The following is a 25020-nucleotide window of genomic DNA, read 5'->3' on the forward strand; positions in this document are numbered from 1 at the left end:
GCGTTAAATTGAGAGGAGTCGATGTGTTATGAAAGATACGACATTAAGGATTATAATAAATACCACTTTAATGTCATACAAGCAAACCACACACATTTCTATATTTAAAAATGAATGTAATTTACAGTATCAATGTTCATGATCTCTTTTTTATCCACAGGGATGACATCTGGTGTAGCCTGGGTTGTCCTGAACAGAATGAGCCTATCTGAGTCATATTGTGAAGAAATAGCAACAGAACATACATTTGAATGGGCGTACCAAAAATACAATCTGTTTGTGTGAAGTGCTGTTTTTATTTTTGTGGGAATGCAGGTTTTGTCCCATGGAGCCATCAGTTCTGACTGGTAAAAATTGTTTTATTCTGAGAATGAAGTTGAACTTCACCTGTTCCGGGAACATTTATTTTTAGGTTGTATGGAGGTTCTGAGAATGTTTTACTATGGTTTCCTGAAAGTTTTCCTGGGTAGTTTTATTAATGTTCTATTAACAGAAATGATAGGTTATTTGAAGATAATTCAATAACATTCTGAGAACATGTTTCACATAAGACTTTTAATAATACTGCTAGCTTAGTTTGGGTTGACTGTTTCCAACTCTAAGCAGACAGGACACATGGAAATTAATTTGCTTTGGAATTCATTTTTTGTTGTTGAATCTTCTGTTCTCTATCCATGGAAATAGTCCACTGTCCCACCAGGATGGAGCTAGAATGCTAAGTCATATGAAGCTGTAAATGTGAGTCTATGCAAACACACCCATTTCAAAGGAAACAAGCACTCATTAGTTCAGTAGTAAGTTCAGTAGTAAAAATGTGCTTAACAAATCACATAGTCAGTTGCATGGACTCACTTTGTGTACAATAATAGTGTTTAACATGATTTTTGAATGACGACCTCATCTCTGTACCCCTCACATACAATTATCTGTAAGGTCCCACAGTCAAACAGTGAATTCCAAACACAGATTCAACCACAAAGACCAGGGAGGTATTCCAATGCATGACAAAGAAGGGCACCCATTGGTAAGTGGGTAAACAAAAAGCAGACATTGAATATCCCTTTGAGCCTGGTGTAGTTATTAAATATACTTTGGGTGGTGTATCAATACACCCAGTCACTACAAAGATACAGGCATCCTTCCTAACTCAGTTGGCGGAGAGGAAGAAAACCGCTCAGGGATTTCACTATTAGGCCAGTGGTGGCTTTAATCACCATTAGGCCAGTGGTGGCTTTAATCACCATTAGGCCAGTGGTGGCTTTAATCACCATTAGGCCAGTGGTGGCTTTAATCACCATTAGGCCAGTGGTGGCTTTAATCACCATTAGGCCAGTGGGTGGCCAGTGGTAAATCACCATTAGGCCAGTGGTGGCTTTAATCACCATTTAGGAATCACCATTAGGCCAGTGGTGGCTTTAATCACTATTAGGCCAGTGGTGGCTTTAATCACATTAGGCCAGTGGTGGCTTTAATCACTATTAGGCCAGTGGTGGCTTTAATCACTATTAGGCCAGTGGTGGCTTTTATCACTATTAGGTCAGTGGTGGCTTTTATCCCTATTAGGCCAGTGGTGGTTTTAATCACTATTAGGCCAGTGGTGGCTTTAATCACTATTAGGCCAGTGGTGGCTTTAATCACTATTAGTCCAGTGGTGGCTTTAATCACTATTAGGCCAGTGATGGTTTTAATCACTATTAGGCCAGTGGTGGCTTTAATCAATTAGGCCAGCTTTAATCACAGTCCAGTGGTGGGATTTCACTATTAGGCCAGTGATGGTTTGAATCACTATTAGGCCAGTGGTGGCTTTAATCAGTGGTGGCTTTAATTTAGGCCAGTGGTGGCTTTAATCACCCCAGTGGTGGCTTTAATCACTATTAGTCCAGTGGTGGCTTGAATCACTATTAGGCCAGTGGTGGCTTTAATCACTATTAGTCCAGTGGTGGCTTTAATCACTATTAGTCCAGTGGTGGCTTTAATCACCATTAGTCCAGTGGTGGCTTTAATCACCATTAGGCCAGTGGTGGCTTTAATCACTATTAGGCCAGTGGTGACTTTAATCACCATTAGGCCAGTGGTGGCTTTAATCACTATTAGGCCAGTGGTGGCTTTAATCACTATTAGGCCAGTGGTGGCTTTAATCACCATTAGGCCAGTGGTGACTTTAATCACCATTAGGCCAGTGGTGGCTTTAATCACTATTAGGCCAGTGGTGGCTTTAAAAAAGCAACATAGTTTAATGGCTGTGATAAGAGAAAACTGACGATGGGTCAACATTGTAGTTACTCCACAATAGTAACCTAATTGACAGAGTGAAAAGAAGGAACCCTGTACAGAATAAAACATATTCCAAAACATGCATCCATTTTACAATAAAGAACTAAAGTAATTATGCTAAAAATGTTACAATGCAATTCACTTTTTGTTCTGAATACAAAGTGTTATGTTTGGGGCAAATCCAATACAACACATTACTGAGTACCACTCTACATATTTTCAAGCATAAGGGTGGTTGCATCATGTTTGGACTGAGGAGTTTTTGGGATAAAAAAAAAAGAAACCAAATTTAGCACAGCACAGGCTTTCCACCAGACACTGGGAGATGAATTTTAGGCTATTGTCCAGCTGAAAATAAAATTCAAGGCCAAATCAACACTGGATTTTCTTACCAAGAAGACAGTGAATGTTCCCGAGTGGCCGAGTTACAGCTTTGACTTAAATCTGCTAGAAAATCATTGACAAAACTTAAAAATAGTCTAGCAATGATCAACAACACATTTGACAGAGCTTTAAGCGTTTTGAAAAGAATAATAGGTAAATGATGTACAATCCAGGTGTGGAAAGCTCTTAGAGACTTAACGAAAGATACCCACAGCTTTAATCGTGGCCAAAGTTGCTTCTACAAAGTATTGACTCAGGGGTGTGAAAACTTATGTAAAAACGGGTATTCACTATGGGGTACTCTGTATAGATGGGTGAAGAAAAAACAAATGTAATACATTTTGAATTAAGACTATAACACAACTAAATGTGGAATAAGTCAAGTGGTATGAATACACAGGGATGGAATTGAAGGATTTTGGACACAGGCCATTTCTATCCCTGGGCCTACATGATGCAACACTGCATAAAACAAGCTCTGTCCTGTTAGTTGTATTGTCTATTCACAGTTGTCTCTGTGTCTGTGTAAGTTAAACTCCCCTGTTATTCCAGTTTTAAAATATAATTCATATGAGAAAGGTTGCTGCAGTATGACAGGGTTTTCATCCTCCCTATAGGGCCAGGAGTTTTCCAGGAGTTTAAATCTGTGTGACCTGATTAGAAAAGGCCACCATAGCCCATATAAAACCATTCTGCTACTGATTCATCACTATGTCATTACTCTACACACAGAGACTTTAAGGTCTGAAAGGCACTTTCCCATCAGCCAAATCAGCAGTATTTTACGGTTGCTGAAGATAATGGTCGCTTACCCGATAGTTGTTAACACGCAGAAATGCCAGAACTTGTCGGTCCCTTAATTAAACGACAGGGAGGAAGCAGAAAATCTGTTTTTCTGGACTGCTACATCGGACACATACTACAAACTTTTGCAGGGCGTGATTTCAAGATTTCAACGTGCAGCTCACGTCTGACAGGGCATATACAATAGAGACTGTATCACATGGTGAAACAACAGCTTCCCATTAATTTTCAATGAATGTAAAGCGGTGAGAAGCAGAGTGGCCAGGGACCATTAGGAGATGCGAGCATGGGAGAGGGAGCTGAACAGGGCGGGACTAAAGTTGGGCCAAGCTGATCATCATGCAAATCTTTGGTGATATTGCTTGCGGGTAAACAATCGAACCTCACCAGAGCTTCCAACCCCTACTTGATTGGTTGACAATGGCTGTTGATACCTAACACTGCTTAGCATGCTTGTTAACACCCACATGAGGGCGAAGCTAGCATGGCAAGGTGAGTTACCGCTGTAGCGACCCGCACAGACAGCTGTGTGTTATGTGTTAGGCTAGGAGGTGGTTGTGTTGTACTGACCAGTACCCGGTGTTCGGGGGTCCGACATGTCAATCAACCTGCTATCTGCCAATCACGGGAATGCCTGGAATGTTCTGATGCCGGGCATCCTGGTGGTTGGCGGTGTGGCGTGGAGGGGGGTTGGGCAGGGGGGTGGAGCATTGGAAGTTAAGACCAGGTTCAGCCTTTGGTTCTCTCTCTCTTACGTCTGGGCTTCCCAAGAGAAGGTCACGATTGGCTTGTGGGTTATCTGTCATCTTTTTGGCGTGTGCTACGGCCCAAACAGTAGCCTGTGTGAAGTTGGTTTAATAAACCGTCAATTCGCAAACTCAAGCCTCTGTCTGGACAATTGTTCATTTATGATCTAGTCAGGTCATTACAATAGTGTATCTCAGCTGGAGTAGCAGGATAAAGTGGCTCACGCTCTGCTCACTCTGTCTAAAAGTTACACTTCCAGTGTAACAGGTAAAAATATATTTTGCGAAGCTCCTACGGAAATGACTTACAGTTCGGGTGTATTCAGTTTAACAAATAATCTGCCTAATGGGACAACCACACAGCAGGCTCAACATGCCCGGCTGCAATACATGTCATAAACTGTCCGTCTTTCACTTAAACAATGGGGACGAACCAGACATATCTGTTTTAGGCTACGCCTAATAGAATTACTTACATTGTTGTTGTTTTCAGTAAAATAGAAATCACGAGAGCAGGAGTCCAAAAAAAACCTCCTTGACCAATCAGATTCACGGAAATCACAGGTCATGTGGGTCGGGTGTGGAACATATTTTGAAGCAGCCCAATTGATGACCACGCCCCTTGGAAATCTAATTGGCATAATACACAAATCTCCATCAAAATCTGTCTGTTCAAACTCGAGATATCAGTTTATTTGCATGGTGTGGTGGAGATTCAACACCAGGGACACCTGATGTCAATATGAAATTAATCACTCTTTATTATGATGTCTGGAGAGGTTCACAAACTCAGTCCAAGCTTGATGAAAACTCTGCCAAGGGTGTTCCCTTTCAGTCAGTATGTAATGCTACACAAACCAGTCATACAAGAATAATTAACATTATTCATTACAAACATTGGTTCCTGCATGTGACTGAGTGACACCTTACATTTATATACATTTAACATTTAAGTCATTTAGCAGACGCTCTTATGGTTCTGGGCGTACTGTGTTGCATCACCAATGTTCTGACATCCAGTGGAACAGCCATGTTTACACTGTGTTGCATCTAAATCATTAAGGGGGCGTAGAAGGATTGCTTATCCACATGTTCTCTTCTTCTCTCAAAGCTGAGTTGAAACTGAGATAATCCTTTTGGTTCTGGGCGTACTGTGTTGCATACGCAATGTTCTGGGCGTACTGTGTTGCATACGCAATGTTCTGGGCGTACTGTGTTGCATACGCAATGTTCTGGGCGTACTGTGTTGCATACGCAATGTTCTGGGCGTACTGTGTTGCATACGCAATGTTCTGGGCGTACTGTGTTGCATACGCAATGTTCTGGGCGTACTGCCAATTGGTCTGAAGAGATCACAGTCAAAAATGTTCCCTCACACTCCCTCCTTTTACCACTTCTGTGGTAACGATTGTAACATTTTAAGGTAATCATTAATTTATGGCTTAAACTATCAAATGAGGTTCTATCGCAATACTTCTATTAAAGTAAGCTAAATCAACACATAAAACCTGATCGTTTATCCTTTCAAAACCTTCATTCTAGTAAGTCAATCAGTTACATACATGCTTCATTACACAATTTAATTTATGGAAATACTATCATCATAATGAAGGTAAAATCTACAGGCAAGTTTGTACTTCTATCAACAGGAGTGAATATATTAAAAAAACACACACACAAGGGATCCGTAGACTCAGAGGTAAATACATCTCTCAATGTTTAATCATTGTTTCCATAGCTCTTAACACAAGCAGGTGTATCTTTAACCCTAAACACCAGATGGCAGCCTTTCATTTAATATCAGTCCCAAGGCTCAATCCCACTATGTACCATGTGGCCTTGTATTGAAACTTTAGATTCTTCAAATTACTCAAATATTGCATTATTAGACTGCTATCTGAAAGCCACTAATAACACATACTGTCAACACTGAGGAAATTGGACGTCAACTGATAGACCACTGTCTTTATTACTTTCAACGAGGACCCTTCTACTCTTTCTTGCAGGGAAACCCTCAACCACTACTGCTAATACACACAGATCACTCTCAAACAATGTTCTGCTTTTAAAAATAAAACAATAATGAGAAAGTTTCCATGTTTGGAGGGCATTGTTAACGGGTTAACGTAATTAACATGAACACATTCAGCATCTCCTGGCTTCCACATATAGCCTGCAAGCCACAGATCTTTGGAACATTTACATTAGAAAAATAATAATACATCCATGTAATATAGGCTACACCTTCACATTAAATCCATAATTTATTTTAGATAGGTCTAAAGTAACATGAAATTAAGAAAATGTAGCCTATTTCAGAAGAACAGTGTAGCTTACTGAGTTGTCTTTATGTCAGGTCCTGATCTGGCTATGCCATATGGTTGTGGGCTGCACTAGTTCTTTTAGCAGACAAGATTTGCTTAGAATTCCGTGGCATTATTTTATAGTATAAAGAATCAAATTTAACAATGCTGAATAAAATAGAAAGGATATTTTCTCCAAACGATTTGAGTGCGCACGTGCGGCAATTCTGTGTTGAGCGGTTAACAAAGAAATAGGTACTTCTATATACTTAATTTAGAGGTACTACTGAAACTGTAGTTGTTCAACAAACGTTGGGCTATATGTTTTGATTCTTAATACATTGTAAGCTTGCACGATGCAACTCTAATGATGATTTGAAAAAAGTCGCTTGAAAGGCATGAGATCTGCTTTGTTTTGTTGCGCCGGCTGTAAACACTTCGTCACTCTCTCATTCACAATTTGAGAAGCTATAGATAATGCCTTATATTTCCCAGAGGCATCCCCTTTGTGTGGCCATAATGCACACAAAAAAGCCATGCCTTTTATACAGCCCTTCTCCCTAAATGCTGCCCGCTCTGAAGCACCTCTCATTCACACGCCTCTCCATCAAATGATCAGGTCTTTCTCATAGGATACAGGAGGCAGACACATCGGGGACGCAACTGTGCACGTCCTTATCCAATTCCGAGGTGCATATTGAAGATATTGGAACAATTGGGCTATTTATTCACATTGTAAGTGCAGCAATGTGCACACAGCAGTATGCTTTAAGCGCAAACGTTCCATTAGCGGAAAACACAATTCTCAAAAGTGACCACAAATGCATTTATGCGTTTAATGCTTTTATTATAAAGGTGCATTTTATGGTAAAATTATCTGCCCCAAACTTGAAACTCACTCGCTGCATACAGTATGTATGCCAGTTAGGCTCTACACTCGTTGTAAAGCGAATTAATGTACTTAATTTTAGACATTTTTGGGCCACTTTAGTTGTGATACAAACCTTATCAAAACATATAGGCCTATGGGCTCGGTTACTACTGTCACACCCTGACCATAGAGAGCTTTTATTCTCTATGTTGGTTAGGTCGGGGTATGATTAAGGGTGGGTTATCTAGGTTAATTATACTTCTATGTTGGCCTAGTATGATTCCCAATCAGATGCAGCTGTTTATCGTTGTCTCTGATTGGGGATCATATTTCGGTCGCCATTTTCCCATTGTGCTTTGTGGGAGTTTGTCTTGGTATAGTTGCCAGTATCAGTGTCACAGTTCGTTAGTGCCCGGTATTGTTTTTGGTCTTTTAGTTTTTCTCTTCCTAATTAAAAGCATGGAAACATACCATGCTGCATCTTGGTCCTCTCCTTATAACGTTCGTGACAACTAAATGAGGTGTGCTACTATGAATCAAAAAAGCCCCCCCCCCCAAAAAAAGCTTTGTTTCTTGCCTTAAGATGGGCATCATTCACAAGTGATAGGCTAATTTTGTCACCCATCAGGCTATTCTTGATTTGATCTTTTCTTTAAATATACTAAATATATGTGTGAAATTTGTTTTGATTTAGACCATTTTCATGCACCTGTTTCGAAAAACAAGGTCAGGAGAAAAAATACATTTCTGCACTTGAGTTTGAGTTTATTTTATTTTTACAGGGACAGTGGACATTAATCAACGTTTCAGTAAAAGTGCCGGTTTTAGCCAGCCGGCAAATTTTCAACCGCAGTCCCTGGAAAGGTTATTAAAAACAATTACAATATAGACAATCATTGAGCAGTGAGCACACAGAGCAACATAGGACAAGCAAGATGTGGCATACAGACAGAGCAACATATGACAAGCAAGACGTAGCATACAGACAGAGCAACATAGAACAAAAAGCAGCAAGACAAAATTCATAAAAGCAACAAAGTGTTTCCACACCTCACAAGCTACAGACAACATGGAAAGCGGCAATACACAGCTTGGGATTATGATCACAAATCTGATTGACCTTTAGCCATGTATTCATACATTTTGTGAAAGTGTGATATGTGGTGCAGTTATGTGTGTCTTAAGGCAGTGTATTCCAGACATGGGAAGCTCTCACAGAGAAAGCGGATTTACTGAAGGTGCTTTTCCTTAAGGGAACTATACAGTCACCTCTCATGGCAGACCTTGTGGATCTGCTGCCATATGTTTGGGTTTTTTGATTAACAAAAATACTGAGTGGAGGGGGAGCCAGGCCATTTAGGATCTTGAATACAAGACATGTGTCAGTGTATTGCACAAGATTTTCCCAACTCAGGAGCTCATGCTTTCTGAGGATGTACCAGTGATGATGGCTATTGGGCTTCCTATCAAGCACGTTGAGAGCCTGTTTGTAGACAGACTGAATAGGTTTTAATGTTGTACAGCAAGCTTGGGCCCAACTAGTCAAGCAGTATGTTAAGTGGGGGAGTATCATAGATTTGAAGTACAGTTTTATTACCTCTGTAGTCAAACAATTTCGTATAAATCGGAAATTAGCTAGGTTGAATTTGGTTATCTGAATGACCTTTTTCACATGCTTTTTAAAAGAGAGGTTGGAATCAAGTATGATGCCAAGGTACTTACAATCAGATACCACCTGGAGCTTCTCCCCTGACACATAGACATCTGGTTCAATAGCATCTGTTGCCCACTTTATGAAGAACATACAAAGAGTTTTTTTCACATTGAGATGCAAACACGAGTCACTGAGCCACTTTGTAACCTGGACCATTACTGTAGTGAGTGCACTTAAATAGCAAACGGAGGACGCTTTTCCTGTTGTCCATTTTCATGCCAGCCAGGTAGGCTTTACTCCTGTTGTAAAGATAAGCAAAGTGCTTAATATTTGCTTGATATTAGGAAAGTTGAGAAATAAATATAGTAGGCCTAGCCTATAGAAACCTGATGGGAACCTCCTCTTTTTAATAGAGGCCATTACATGTTTTCATGTGCAATTGTATATCCTATAGAAATGTTGTGCAACATGAGCTCATGGGCTCTCATGAAGTGTTTGATTAGATTTTCGATTACACTTGCATTGATGTCAGAGTGATTAGAGGGACAATACATTGCAGAGTACCAGGCAGTTAGCACGTTTGGTAGTCTACTAATGACCATCAGCTGCATCAGTGCTTGGAGAAGTCTAATTTGACTGCCTTCATGCCGGTTGGCAATGATACAGTACTTGTACCATTGTACTTATTAGCACTCCTGTGCTAATGCAGGGGGCCACACTGCACCACCGTAACTGGCGAGGCCCCAACTTCTCCTGGATCATCTGCAGTGTGACACGTGGATCCAGGTATCTCTCAGCAACCTTCACCGCAGTGGGGATGGTTAGAAGAACTTGGTACGACCCTCTCCAACGGGGGTTCTGACAACTCTTTCTCCTGAAGTCTTTGACCACCACGAGATCACCTGGGATCAAACAGTGCCCAGGTCCACCTGCCAGGTTCGGCAAAGACGCCTTCACCCAGGGGAGAGTGGAGGCTCTGGACCGCAGACCGTCGCTGGAGGCTCTGGACGGCAGACCGTCACAGGCAACTATACCTAGACAAGATCCCACAAAGCACAATGGGGAAATGGCTGCCTAAATATGATCCCCAATCAGAGACAACGATAAACACCTGCCTCTGATTGGGAACCATACCAGGCCAACATTGATCATTAATCACCTAGATAACAAACCCAAGTCACTGTCACGTCCCAACCAATATAGAGAATAAACAGCTCTCTATGGTCAGGGCGTGACAGTTGACTTACTGAAATTCAGTAGACGTGTCCCTCAGAGGTTTGCCGGATCAGGTATCTTCCCCGGGCACCTCTCAGTAAAAGTCTGGTCTGGGCGGGTCCAGGTCGTCTTTGGTCAGACAGGAATCTCCCTCACACTGTCACACGGAATGCGCCACCAGTGTTCCCTCACAGACCTTCACTGACGCCAAGATCGTGACAAGATTTAGATGAGGTTTAGGGGTTTTAGATGAGGTTCAGGGTTTTAGATGAGGTTCAGGGTTTTAGATTAAGTTTAGGGTTTTAGATGACGTTTAGTTCTACCTGGTTTATGTTGGAGAGGCATCCATTAAAGAACAGGCTGTGTTCTATTAGACAGCTAACTCTCAATCCACGATATAGCAGATAATGTAAAGACATAACACATATGTTTTTTTATAACACCAGACTAATTGATAATGTAATAAGCTGCACTGGTCAACCAAAACAGCTCCCACAATCTTATTATTATCAATTAATTTCAGCCAATCATCATTCATTTGTTTCAGTGCCATACATGTTGAGTGCCCTTCCCCCTTAAATGTACACAAAGGGCTAATATCAATAACGTGCATTTCAATCTCTCCTGGCTCAAAGTAGAGGAGAGATTGACTGCATCACAACTTGTCTTTGTGAGAGGTATTGACGTGCTGTGAGGACACATGTGCACAGACACACACACACACTCTCTCTCACACACACACACACTAAGATTGTAGTATTGTACATTTTATATTGTAAATGTGTAATATTAGAGTAATAACGTAATAATTTATTGTATGATGTATTGGTTTATTTATGATGTAGGGTGTTTTGTTGTGATGTAATTGTTTTGTTCCTGTTTGGACCCCAGGAAGAAGAGCTGCTAAATACTCTAAATACTAAATACTTTTGCCCGAGCGTCAGACACTCCTATTCATTTCAAGTCAAATCAAATGTTAGTCGTCACATGAGCTGAATACAACGGGGATCAACTTTACCGTGAAATGCTTGATTACGAGCCCTTCTCAACAAAACCGAGTAAAACAATTATGAAAATAGTAACACAAGGAATAAAATACACAAGAATGGAGCTAAATACAGGGGTACTAGTACCAGATCAATGTGCAGAGGTACAAGGTATTTATGTACATACATGAAGGCAGGGTAATGTGACTAGGCATCAGGATAGATAATAATAAGTTATTTGAGGTAGATATGTACATGAAGACAGGGTAATTGACAAGGCATCAGGATAGATAATAATAAGGTATTTGAGGTAGATATGTACATGAAGACAGGGTAATGTGACAAGGCATCAGAATAGATAATAATAAGGTATTTGAGGTAGATATGTACAATTATTATATGAAAATGAAGGCAGGGTAATGTGACTAGGCATCAGGATAGATAATAATAAGGTATTTGAGGTAGATATGTACATGAAGGCAGGGTAATGTGACTAGGCATCAGGATAGATAATAATAAGGTATTTGAGGTAGATATGTACATGAAGGCAGGGTAATGTGACAAGGCATCAGGATAGATCATAATAGGTATTTGAGGTAGATATTACATGAAGGCAGGGTAATGTGACAAGGCATCAGGATAGATAATAATAGGTACATAGATATGTACATGAAGACAGGGTAATGTGACAAGGCATCAGGATAGATAATAATAAGGTATTTGAGGTAGATATGTACATGAAGGCAGGGTAATGTGACAAGGCATCAGGATAGATCATAATTAGGTATTTGAGGTAGATATGTACATGAAGGCAGGGTAATGTGACTAGGCATCAGGATAGATAATAATAAGGTATTTGAGGTAGATATGTACATGAAGGCAGGGTAATGTGACTAGGCATCAGGATAGATAATAATAAGGTATTTGAGGTAGATATGTACATGAAGGCAGGGTAATGTGACGAGGCATCAGGATAGATAATAATAATAGTCAAATAAAGAGCAGAGTAGCAGCATATGATGTGTAAAAGTGTGTGTGTGTAGTGTATGTCAACATGTGTGGGTTTTGTGTGAGAGTGTACGTTCAGTGTGCGTGTACAGTACGTGCTGTGTATTTATTTGGAGTCGTGTGGGTGTGAATATAGTCACTGTAAGAGAGGGTCAATGCATGTAGTCCGAGTCACCAATTAATTTACTATTTAGTCGTCTTATGCCTATTAAGCAGTTTTATGACTTGGGGGTAGAAGCTGTCTCAGAGCCCGTTGGTCCAAGAGCTGATGCAGGGACTTTAAGGCTTACAGGGTTAGAGTTGACACAAGTGGTTTCTTCTACAGAAAACCACAAAATTTTAAGGGATTCCAGTAAAAAAATGATCTTTCTGGTTTATACCCATTTTTTAAGTGAAAGATGGACAATTTATGTCCATTATGGCAGCAAGGCAAGTTGAGCCTGCTCTGTTGTTGTCCCATTAGGCAGGGAACTTTTAACAGAAAACAACCAAACTGCAAAGAATTCCAGGGGCGTCACAAAATACATTTTTTTAAGCCTCCTACACTGGAAGTGTAACTTTTAGTCAGGGCGAGCAGAGACACATTTATCCTATTACTCAGGCCGAGATACACTATTTAGCGGTAACTAACCAGCCTAAACACACCAGCTTCGCCCTCATGTGGGTGATAACAAGCTAGCAAGCATGCTAGGTAGTGCTACACATAGTCAGAAAACTAGATTTTTCAGCTTCTTTCCTGTTGTTTAATTAAGAGACCGACAAGTTCTGGCATTTCTGTGTGTAAACAACAATTTTCCCTTTTTCAGGCAAGTTACCAAAATCATCAGTTAACCAAGAAAGACTGCAGGCTTGGCCAATAGGGATGTCCCTTTCAGACCTTATCAATCTCTGTGTAGGGTAAGACAGTGATTAATCACTTGCAAAACGGTTTTATATGGGCCATAATGAGAACAGAGTTTGTCTAATCAGAACACCTATGAAATGTATTAAAACAACTAGAAAATTACATTTACAGAAGTAAATGTGGTATGCTTGCTAGTCTAGAAGTATTTATTGTGAAGTAGTACTTATTGTGAAGTAGTAGTAGTAGTATTGGTAGTGATGGCAGTAGTAATGGTAGTAATATAGTGTTTTATAGGCTACGTGTTCTTTATAGTGAGATATTTTGGGGTGGTTGAAACTTTAAACAAGATTACAGGGTTTTCTCTTAATGCAACTCCGTGCAGTCAACGGCAATATGTGGCCCCATCTGTTTTAGCTATAATTCCAGGAGCCACTTGTGGATTTGACAGCTCTGACACGGTTCCACCTCAGACACCGCCAAAACAACTGCTATGCGGATGTTGGCTAAAGAGGATCTGATTGGGGCGGCAGGGTAGCCTAGTGGTTAGAGCGTTGGACTAGTAACCGAGTTGCAAGTTCAAATCCCAGAGCTGACAAGATACAAATCTGTCGTTCTGCCCCTGAACAGGCAGTTAACCCACTGTTCCTAGGCCGTCATTGAAAATAAGAATTTGTTCTTAACTGACTTGCCTAGTTAAATAAAGGTAAAATAAAATAAAAATGGAATAGAGCCCTTAGTCTCTAAGAGCTTTGCACACCTGGATTGGGCAATATTTACCCATTATTCTTCCAGAAATCTTCAAGCTCTGTCAAAGTGTTGGGGATCATGGCTCGACAGCAATTTTCAATGACATTTCAGTCAAAACTAATGTGACCAGTCAGGAACTTTGTAGATTATTGTTTTTCTGAAAGGTGCATTCCTCTCCCAGTGTCTGGTGATCGCGAGGGCCCCGCGGTGGCGGCCGTAGGCCACGGGGGACCACTCGATTTTGCCGTTTTTTGACAGCAACGGCGTCTCCCGTTGGTCCGGGGCCGAGGAGATCTCTTCCTCGCGTCGGTCCTCGTGCTCGTCCTCGGGCGGCTCTTCCTCGGGCTCTTCCTCAGAAGAGGGAGAAGAGGCATCGTCGACCTCGCGGCGCCCGGGGTTGTATTCCTCTCCGTCTTCGTCTTCTGAAACCTCTTCCTCCTCCTCCTGGCAATCCGAGTAGTCTTCTTGGTCCACGCTGGAAAATATCTGTTCTAGAACCTGCGCGGCCGTAAAACGCACGGCCATGGCCGCTCGGCTCCACTGATCGGATCCGCTCGGGGAAGAGCGCACTTGGCACGGTTGGGGGCCGGTCACTGTGCGTGTGTGTGTGGGGGGGGGGTGGATGCCGCTGACAATATTAGTAATATTAGTATCCTCTCTACGTAGGCCCGGCCAGCCGGCTTCACGGGAGACCGAGTCCCGAAAATGCACGAGGCTCGCTTGCGCTCTCCTGTGTAGCTGTGTGCAGTTGACCCACCTCACCCGAGCAACAATAACACTCGGATGCTCTCTAGCACACAGTGGAGCACGTCTGGACATGTGCAGCGGCTGGCTGGGTCGCTCTGACCCACCAGCGCACAACCTCGCCACACTCGCAGACACTCTACTACGCTCAACGGCATACGCCTCGCCAGTGGCTGACAGGGTCGCTCTGACTCGCAGAGCACAGAGCGCAGAGCGCCAGCCCTGGAAACACAGGGCCTGGGTCGCACTGACCCACGAGCGCAGAGCACAACTCTAACATTCGGCTGCTCTCTTGCACACAGCTGAGCACGTTTGGACCTGTGCCGTGGCTGGCTGGGTCGCTCTGACCCACGAGCGCAGAGCGCAGAGCAGGGAGCCGGGCACAGCCTCGCCACACTCGCAGACACTCTACTACGCTCGACTCGCCAGTGGCTGAAAGGGTCACTCTGACTCAGGAGCGCAGAGCGCAGAGCGCGAGCCCTGGAAACACAGGGCCTGGGTCGCTCTGACCCACGAGCGCAGAGCGCAGAGCGCAACTATAACACTTGGCTGCTCTCTAGCACACAGCGGGGCACGCCCGGACCTGTGTAGCGGCTTGCAGGGTCGCTCTGACCCAAGAGCGCAGAGCAGGGAGCCGGGCACAGCCTCGCCACACTCGCAGACACTCTACTACGCTCAACGGCATACGCCTCGCCAGTGGCTGACAGGTTCGCTCTGACCCGTGAGCGCAGAGCGCAGAGCGCAGAGCGGGGGAGCCGGGCACAACCTCGCCACACTCGCAGACTCTCTACTACGCTCAACGGCACACGCATCGCCAGTGGCTGGCACGGTCGCGCTGACCCGCGAGCGCAGAGCACAGAAAGGGGAGCCCTCCACACACAGGACCTGGGTCACCCTGACCCCAGGACCACGGGAGGGTTAAACGGTATGAGTTCCTCTTTGGTCAAACTACTCTCTGACCTCTCTGAGACTTTACTCACTTTTTCGGGCAAGTGACCATAATCTTTGAGCAACCAATAGATACTGCTGACTTGGCCGATGGGAAAGTGCCTTTTAGACCTGAAATTAAATCTCTGGATAGGATATGACATAGTGATTAATCACATAGTTTTAAACTCCTGAAAAAACTCCTGGCCCTATAGGGAGGATGAAAACTTCAAATCAGCAGCAACCTTCAAATCAAAGTTTGTTTGCTTGTGTACATCGATGTGCAGCGAAATGCTTGTGTTTTCGAGCTCCCAAAGTGAAGTAATATCTATAAATTAAAAAACAACACACAAATAATCTAAAAACTAAAACAATGAATAATTATCAGAACGAGCAATATCAGAGTCTGAAATATAGACAGTCTGGATAGTAAATGCATAGAAAAGGTGTGGAGAGCAGTAGTTATAGTAAAACCTTGTACTTGTTCATATGAATTATATTTTAAAAGGGGGTTTCGTTACACAGACAACCGTGATTAGACAATAGAACTAACAGGACTGAGCTTGCTTTAGGCAGGGTTGCATCATGTAGGCCCATGGATGGAAACAGCCAATGCCCCAAATCCTAAAATTCCATCCCTGTGTAGGCCTATATACATTTGTAATTAAGTGACAGGTCCATTAACACAGTCTAGCCTATGTCATCACTATTTGGATTAAAGAAGTTGATCACATTCACATTTTCTCATAAGACAAATACATTGTCTTAGGCTATAAATATATAACTTTCCCACTTTGGTTCCCCTGGGCAGATGCTTCTACACCTGCATTCCTTGCTTTTTGGGTTTTCAGGTTGGGTTTCTGTATAGCACTTTGTGACATCAGCTGATGTACATTTGATTGAATTGTGCTTTAGTTGATCAGACATTTGATCATTGATTGATTGACTTTGTTTCCCCTGGGCAGATGGGACAAGGTGTATAGAGGCCTACAGTTGATCAGACTGATAGCATCCAGGATCTCTCAGATCTCTAACGTTGAGGTGTAGGCTGCTACAACATTGTTACCACCACTTTGTTTCCCCTGGGCAGATGGGACAAGGTGTATAGAGGCCTACAGTTGATCAGACTGATACTGCAGGTCAGATCACTAATGTTTAGGTGTAGGCTGCTACAACATTGTTACCACCACTTTGTTTCCCCTGGCCAGATGGGACAAGGTGTATAGAGGCCTACAGTTGATCAGACTGATACTCCAGGTCAGATCACTAATGTTTAGGTGTAGGCTGCTACAACATTTCTCTGAAGACTTTTGCTTGTGTCTTTCTGCTACAACATTTCTCTAAAGACTTTTTGATGTGTCTTTAAGTTATTTTCTGTTTGCTAAAATAATACCTTATGAAAGTGGAATGTGCACTCTGCTTTCTATAGACTTGTGCCATGCCTGACCTGCGATTTCTGGGAATCTGATTGGACACAGAGGTGGCAGTGACCATTTTTTGTCTCCTGATGGTACCCAGGTAACATTTTGGAACCTAGTTGTAGCAGGGGCCTTAACTCCTTCATCTTGTGAAAATTGGCCTGTATGGATTGAGAAACATTTTTATTTTGCCAACAGAAGAACTATTAAAAGGATATGCAAGACATGGTAGCAATTGGAAAGGAACACCAAAGGTGAGGACAAAACAGTTCACCTGACACAAGACTGAATCCAAACATTACACTGTTGAATTTATGTGCATTTTACATTTACTGCACTATTTACAGCATTTGTCAATAACGAAATCTGAAAATACTCTGTAAACGTTAAGTAACATAAATAAGAATATTCATTCACATTTTGGATTAGGTGCAAGATAAGAAAGAACGATTACAAGGGTTTGAGTGAGAGGTCCCACTGGTGTCTCCAAGTGGCAACACAACTCTCCAAACTGTAGACCGTTCCTAAATCATTTCAATGCTCTATTATGACTCAAGAAAATAGCCTTAAACTTTAAGGCTCTTTTTTGAGCGCTCCTAGCTTGCCATTGAGGAACTGAATCAAGCACACTTGTGGTTTCCAATCCAAAAACATTCCATTATAAATCGCAATCTGGGTTAGGTGGGTGTGCATCATTTGAAAGGTATTCTATTGCCAACAAGGCAGTGTTAGCCCAGCTAGCACATAACATTCTGAGAACCATTTCTTTCTTCGAGCTTGGTGTGAGTGAGGTCGTCCTATGGTTATTTTGCGTAACATCTTCCACCAATGCAGGCCCATCATTAGGGGTGGACCTTAAGTGTTCTCGTCCACCGCACCTTACCTTCTTGCCTGTCCAAATAAAATATTAAAATATTGATAATTTATTTGACAGACATGCATGTGTAACAGTATAACTTTTGGCCGTCCCCTCGCGAACCAGGGACCCTCTGCACACATCAACAACAGTCACCTACGAAGCATCATTACCCATCGCTCCACAAAAGCTGCGGCCCTTGCAGAGCAAGGGTCTCAGAGCAAGTGACGTCACCGATTGAAAAGCTATTTCGCGCGCACCGCTAACTAAGCTTGCGGTTTCACATCCGCTACACATGCAGATAGAACGAATGTATCTGACGTTGTCTGGACAAAAATAGTACGGCATGTCATACTATTTCTGGCCAGACAGCATCAGATACATGGGTCACGTATAGTAAGACAGAGTGGCGCTGTTTTGCTCGCACAGATGTTTTCTCTGGTATGATAGTTTCAGCAGAGAGGAAGAGTCGAAGCGAGAGGACACACTCTCACAAAAATATCTGTGCAGAATGAGCCCAATGCGTTTCTATGGGCGTTAAATGCAGACCTAAGCTTGTCGCCTGCCTGCCTTCCTGCCTTTGGAACGACTCCCATTGTTAGGGCGGAGACATGAGCATCTCGTCATTATAACAGATATCTGGTTTCAGTACAGTTGCGAATTGGAAAGGAACGTTGGTGGGTGCACAGTGCACTGTTCGGATGCTGGGTTCCCCTAAATGAAATGTATTTTTTGCCAACATTATATAATTACTCCTGTCTAAAAAAACAAACAATTGAAAATACTTCACCAGAGACCATGACTTAACCATAGAGTATAATTAGCTTCTTTAAAAAAAATAGCTCTGTATTGTTTCAAATTACAAGTGTGTAGGCCAGGCCTATTTTATTGGGAAGGCCGAAATTGTGTTCGCACGCGTGGCCGTAGAAATACTTGATTATTGAGTTGTGGCTGTCAGTGAAAAGCAACTAAAAAATATGTGGAGATAAAGTGTTTTGACTATCATTTAAAATATTGAGATGGAGAAGGGGAGGGGTGTGTGGCGGGGGAGGGGTGTGTGGCGAGGATATGGCGCGTTTCAGTCCAGAATGCATATGCACTCAGCTCTCTAGAATGTGCTCAGCTCTCCCAACAATTCTTTCACATTCATTGTTTCATTGTGTGAATTGTTTGCCCTTTGTTAATTTTGATAAATTCCCCATTACATATGTAGCAGTAGGCCTAGTAATTGTACTGTTAATACCCATCGTTTGGTTACATAGATTTCTGTTAATTCAGGTATTAATTACATTCATTTACCGTTCTCACTTTCCGAGTGGAAACATTATTTGCAGAGTTCAACCTGCTACACTTTATTTCATAACCATCATTTACGAGTTTTGTCATTTTCCCATTAACCTTTGTTTGGAGTGCCCGATGTGTGCAATGAGCATGTGTCTGGTTTCTCTCTCCTGATAATGTCGAGTGAGCGCGCACCTGAGCGTGCATAAAGCAAGCCGAACTGACCTGCTGTGGGCAAATGTAGGAAAGTGCCCATTAGGGGATATCGGATTTCTGATTGTCTTAACTCACCACGTCCACCACTAATAAGCTGAGCTTCTCAGTATTTGTTTCTTCACCCCACACAGTAGACCTGAGTCAATGAAGTCTGTTTTTTTTAAACATCCATTACAAATAAGAATTGTTCCTCACAGTGTTTGAAAAATCTTTCCAACACCCGATAATCACCAAGCCTCGATGTGAAAATATCATGATCTGATGATCCAGCCATGGATGATCCCATATATCCAGTGGAAACGAAGTTTTTTAAAGCTGTCTGATACTCTGAAGGCCCAGAATAAGCCTACTCTAGTTGATACAAGGTTGCAAGTTCACTAGCAACAGCTTCAGCCCAAACCCAGTTGATTGATTTGGTAGCCTACAATGTTGCACTTCACCAACGATGGCTCAAGTCAAGACAGATAGAAAGGGGGGCAGATAGGCAGAGAAGATAGATTAATGTGATTGATAGAACCTGCATTTTCATCAGGATATTTTCTTCTGTTTTTATTTGTTGGGTTTAGGACTATGTATGTTCCTTAGTTGAAGATGGAAGTTACTCTATAGGCCTCATTCTGCATTGGCCTATAGGCTATCTCTGAGTTCCATGCGTTAATTTATTTAGCCACCAATGAATGAATCACGGTGTATTAATGTGTCCATATGGCAGAGGCTAGTACTCTTGCATTAGGTGAATTTCAATTCTGATTTTTATGATTAACCAAGTAAAAAACATTTAGAAAAACAAAAAGGTTATTATCGAAATGTAACTGTTCCACGAAATGCTGTTATGAAAATAATCAACTGGTCGGCAGATCGGTAGTAATAGTAGGATAAGTTGTAAGCTTCCCCAAAATTGAAACTCACGAGTGGCCTATGGTCTTTACTCTTACACCCATAAAAAATGCGTGCCTGCATATAGAAATTAAATGCCCTTCCAACTGATTCCTTCTCGCGCTGGCCCTGCCAAAACTTTATGGGAATGGTGCAGGATACCCAGCAAGCACATAACGTTCTGAGAACCATATGTTTCTTAGGTTTGAATTTCAGTACTTCCGCATAATGTTTCCTACGGGTTTGCTCATGGTTCTATGTAAAGTAATGTTCTCAAATTTTCCAGGGAACATTAAGAAACAATGTTCTCCTGTGGGAATTGCAGTACTTCAACATAACATTTTCTACAGGTTTCCTTGTGGTTCTTTATAAAGTCATGTTCTCAGCACATTAAGAAAACGTTCTATAAAAACCACAAGAAAACATTGGTAATGCTCAAAGAACGTTCTAAAAATGTTATTTAAAAACATAAACATTCTGTTCTCAACGTCAACAAAACTTCATCTATCCTGTGTGTGTGTTTAGGTGTGTTTCCTGTACCACACCTGATCTTAATGAGTGCTTTTTTCCTTTGAAATGGGGTCTGTTTCAATGGACTAAAATGAACAGCTACGTATGAGTTAAAGATACATGGCATGCTTGCTCCATCCTGTTGGTGCAGTGGACAGCTGGAGCGGAGTTAGAGCGTTCTTAAATCTGACTGAAGCGCAGAGCAAGTTGCCCAAAGGCTGGAGCATCGGCCTTCTCGACCGCCTCCAATATTGCTCCATTACCACTCCAGTAACGCTCACTTCACCAGCTCAGGGCATGCCCGGACCAGCATGCATCTGTAGGCTACTTGTGTGCTGCTTTAGCCCCTTGCTTTAGCTACTGTCGTGGAGTTCACTAAATATTTTCATAAAGAAACTGATAAACACACAGGTGTGAAATCAAGGTGACTTACAAAGATGAGGACCAAGAGAAAGAGAGGGAGTGTGGTGATGTAGTGTCCACAACTAAAGAAGAGAGGGAGTGCAGTGATGTAGTGTCCACAACTAAAGAAGAGAGGGATTGAAGTGATGTAGCGTCCACAACTAAAGAATCATTGTGAAATCTGAAAAGACATCCCGAAAGCATGATGGTGTACTATGTGCACATTCTAACAGAAAGGAATGTGGTGGGTAGCTAGCGAAGTGTGTCATTATAGCAAAAATATTTATAAACTAAAAATAAGATCTCTTAAAAGTTTAATTCATTTTTGTTCTATTATCTTTACAATAGGCTATAACTGATTTTGGCCCAATAGACCTGACATGTTACCTCTTTCTATGAGCTTTCCATTTTGATAGGGTTGTTGTACCATAAAATATTTAGGCCAACCTATAAAATAAAATTTAAAAAAATCTGCACACAGAATGGAGTCTTGAGTACATTCAAGTGCGTGTTCCATGACAAATCTTCTGTTCAGGACAACCCAGGGCATAATGCATGTCACACTAGTAACTGTGGATTAAGCATAGAGCTCATGAACGTTGACACTGTAAATTACATGAGTTTTCAAATATGGAAATGTGAAGTGCACATTCGGATTCAAGGTATGTGGTTTGCTTGTATGACATCAAAGCTGTATTTATTATGATCCTCAAGGTCTCATCTTTCAGAACACAATGACTCCTCTCGATTTAAAGCATTTCCCTCACTCATACAATAACAAATGTGCAAACGTAGCCCAATAGCGGGGTATGGGGCATCTTCTTGTTGTGCATGGTGCTCAGGAGCATGCTCATTTTCTGTTCTTCCTGATTGCACCCACCTGGTGTCCCTGGTCAAAACCAGTCCCTGATTAAAGGGGAACAATTAAAAAATGCAGTGGCGCTGGATTCACGTCAAGGTCCAGAGTTGAGTTTGAGGGGCCTAAGGGCAAGTGAACTGAACTGAGCAGTAGGGAAAGTTGAGCCTGCTTTAAAGTTGCCCCAGGTGTTTAAGAAAAGGAATTCAAACAGGCATATCCTAAAATGGATATTTCTGGTTCATCACCATTGTTTAGGCGAAAGACAGATAATTTATGGCAACTGTGCAAATTGAGCCTGCTCTGAGGTTGTCCCTTTTAATTAAGGAGGGCATTTGTTTCCAATGGAGTTGCTATGGTTCTGGATTAATATAATTCTCAGCCTACCACTGGCTTGGTTCTGACTGTGGGAGGAGCTCAGAGCCTGCAATAAAATGGGCTGATTACATCGAATGAAAACAGAGTTCTAGGTGTTAGTCTGTCTGGGAACATCTTTGCATGTTCTAGTGTAGTTTACAATACAACTGTTCTTTAGCTCCTGAAGGAAACATTTTATTTTACACTATAGATATATTTTCCAAAATGACTGTGTCTGTAAGCAGTTGTTTCATCACTCTGGTCGTTTTGTTCCTTTGGCAGATCGAAGACATTGCAGAAGCTTGCAGATGCGCTCCTGTGCATCTTCAACAGGCTTTTTGCAACGCAGACGTCGGTAAGGACATTTTGGCAATATTTCTGACAGTAAGATGGGCTACAGCCAAGGTTCTCCAACCCTGTTCCTAGAGAGCTGCCATCCTGTAGGTTTGTGATCCCACCTAATTTGCACACTTGTTTCTAATAATTAGCCAGTTGATGAACTGAATCAGGTTTGTTACAACTGGGTTTGGATTGAAAACCTGCAGGAGGGTAGCTCTCCAGGAACAGGGTTTGAGAGCCCTGGCTGTAGCACTGGCTGAGACTCCTGCTACACCAAGTGTTATATTTGCCTCTAGGCCTACACATTATGCCTACAGTTGAATTTTTTAATTTTTTTAACCTTTATTTTACTAGGCAAGTCAGTTAAGAACAAATTCTTATTTTCAATGACGGCCTAGGGTTAACTGCCTGTTCAGGGGCAGAACGACAGATTTTGTACCTTGTCAGCTCGGGGATTTGAACTTGCAACCTTTCGGTTACTAATCCAATGCTCTAACCACTAGGCTACACTGCCAAACAAGTTAATACTCTTTCTACATTTAACCCAAGGCACTCAGTTGTAGTCTAGACTTATTTATATCGACTAGTGGTAGGCTACAGATGCCGTGACTTAATTTGAGCCAGTTTCACACCAGGAACATAGTCCTGCAGCAATGTGTATTGTTATGTGGAATAATATATATTTTTCATTTGTGCAAATCAAGTCTGGCATTTAAGTGAACTTTTTAGGTGGCTTTAAACCTTGAATACACAAGTTTGCAGTTCATGCAATGCAATGATTAAATTAAGATTTGGCCACTGTATATCACTTACCTTGGACAGTTCATTTCTTTCATGTGCTCCTTAAAAGGAATGTTTTCAACCTGAATTGTACTTGAATTAAGGACACACATATTTCTCTGCACATCTTGAGGTCTGAAACATCAGCCAAATGTGGCTTTCGTAGTGTCACGTCCCTTAACTGGTACAGCTGTTAGTAAAAACCTTTTCTACTGTCGTTTCATTAGATCAGGATGTCTGCAGAACACACTGTAATTCCAGTGATAAAGCAACACGTACATCTGTGGTTTACTGGTCCTAATGATAGACAGCTGTGGAATAGAGGGAACTTAACCTTACAGGAGTAGTTGATCTGTTTGGCAAGGATGAATCGTTTGAATATCTTCTGAATCAGACTGAAGTGAAGAGGTTGTCGCTGTCAGCACCTTCTACCCAGACAGGTGGGTGGAGGAGGAGCTGGTGTCATAAGGTCTGTGCCTCAGTCTTCCTACCAGCACCTGGTTGGAACCTGAACATCTGCAGACCAGGCGGGGTTTAGTTAAACTAGGCGTGTTGAATTAAAGGCAGACGACTAGAGCTAGGAATCTAGGACCTGGAGGGATAATGGACTTGTCTGTTGAGCCCAAACAGGGTGAACTTATGCACAACATTTTTAAGACTGTAATATCTTGTCTGTGACGTGTTCTGTTGTCTTAGATCTCATAACGCCCTTAAACCATCAGTGTCTAACTGACCATTGAAAGGAAAATGGGGCTTGTCAGTTAAACCACGTTTCTCTCTTCCAGTGATCAGGGCAAAGGTGGTTGGTGTGGAAGTTGTGTCTGGTAACACCAAGTATGACATCCAACAGATCAAGGTATGATCAGCCTTTTTATTAAGTGGTTGTTCCTTCCTGCACTGACACATTGAAGCCCCCTGAACCCCAGTCTGACAGAGGGGCCCAGTTCTCTCCTTTCCCCTTCAGTGTTTGCAGATCTGGGTTGGCATAAACAGTGCAGTTGTGGAGCTTCCACCATATAAAAAGGAGCTTCAGTAGAAATGCCTCTTGCTGGAAAGCACATTATTCAGTTGCTGTTCCTACCAGTCCTAGACTATGGTGACATCATGCACTGCACTTTATTACTGGTGATGGGGGGGTTTGGTACTCATCCCTGCATTCTCTACCAGGAAGTTGTCTGGCTCTTTGTTACTTTAGTTGATCAATTGCCAGATGTTCTTTTATAAAGCACTTTTACTAACTCTCACTGTACCTAACATTATGACTGACCTTCAGACATTATAGTTAGTCTCTCAGATCAGGGATGTTTCACTCTGGATATTTCATTGGGCTCTCCTGAGTTGGATGAATCTGCTTGAAATATTTTTGCGGAACGATCTTAAATGTTCTAATTGTGACTTGTAGTTGCCTTTAGGGCGACTCAGAATTGTTTTGGACTTTTCTGCTTACCTTGGTCTCTGTGTGACACCCTGATAAAAATGAAGGTTAGATGAAGCAATATTTTTTGATCTGCAAACATCCGGATGGGGTATAGGGAGGGAATTAGGAAACACTTAGTGCCTGAGAGCTGTAGTCAGTTAGGTTAAAGTGTATATTTAGATGTTTGACAGATCCTTTGTTCTCT

The 25020-nt window shown here is 42.0% G+C and overlaps 1 protein-coding gene across 2 annotated transcripts in view; it reads left to right on the top strand.

Moving 5' to 3' along the window:
* Positions 1–25020, top strand: part of LOC135553775 (metalloproteinase inhibitor 2-like) — a 126071-nt gene that overhangs the window by 99798 nt on the left and 1253 nt on the right. The window contains exons 1-2 of one of the 2 annotated variants that reach the window (XM_064985716.1): positions 22505–22634; positions 24184–24254. In XM_064985716.1, the coding sequence (XP_064841788.1) occupies positions 22505–22634; positions 24184–24254 (201 nt within the window). Of the gene's footprint in view, positions 1–22504; positions 22635–24183; positions 24255–25020 lie in introns of those variants that run through there. The other variant, XR_010457632.1, reaches the window with a different exon arrangement.

Source organism: Oncorhynchus masou, chromosome 14 (genome assembly GCF_036934945.1).
Source record: "Oncorhynchus masou masou isolate Uvic2021 chromosome 14, UVic_Omas_1.1, whole genome shotgun sequence".
Classification (NCBI taxonomy): domain Eukaryota; kingdom Metazoa; phylum Chordata; class Actinopteri; order Salmoniformes; family Salmonidae; genus Oncorhynchus; species Oncorhynchus masou.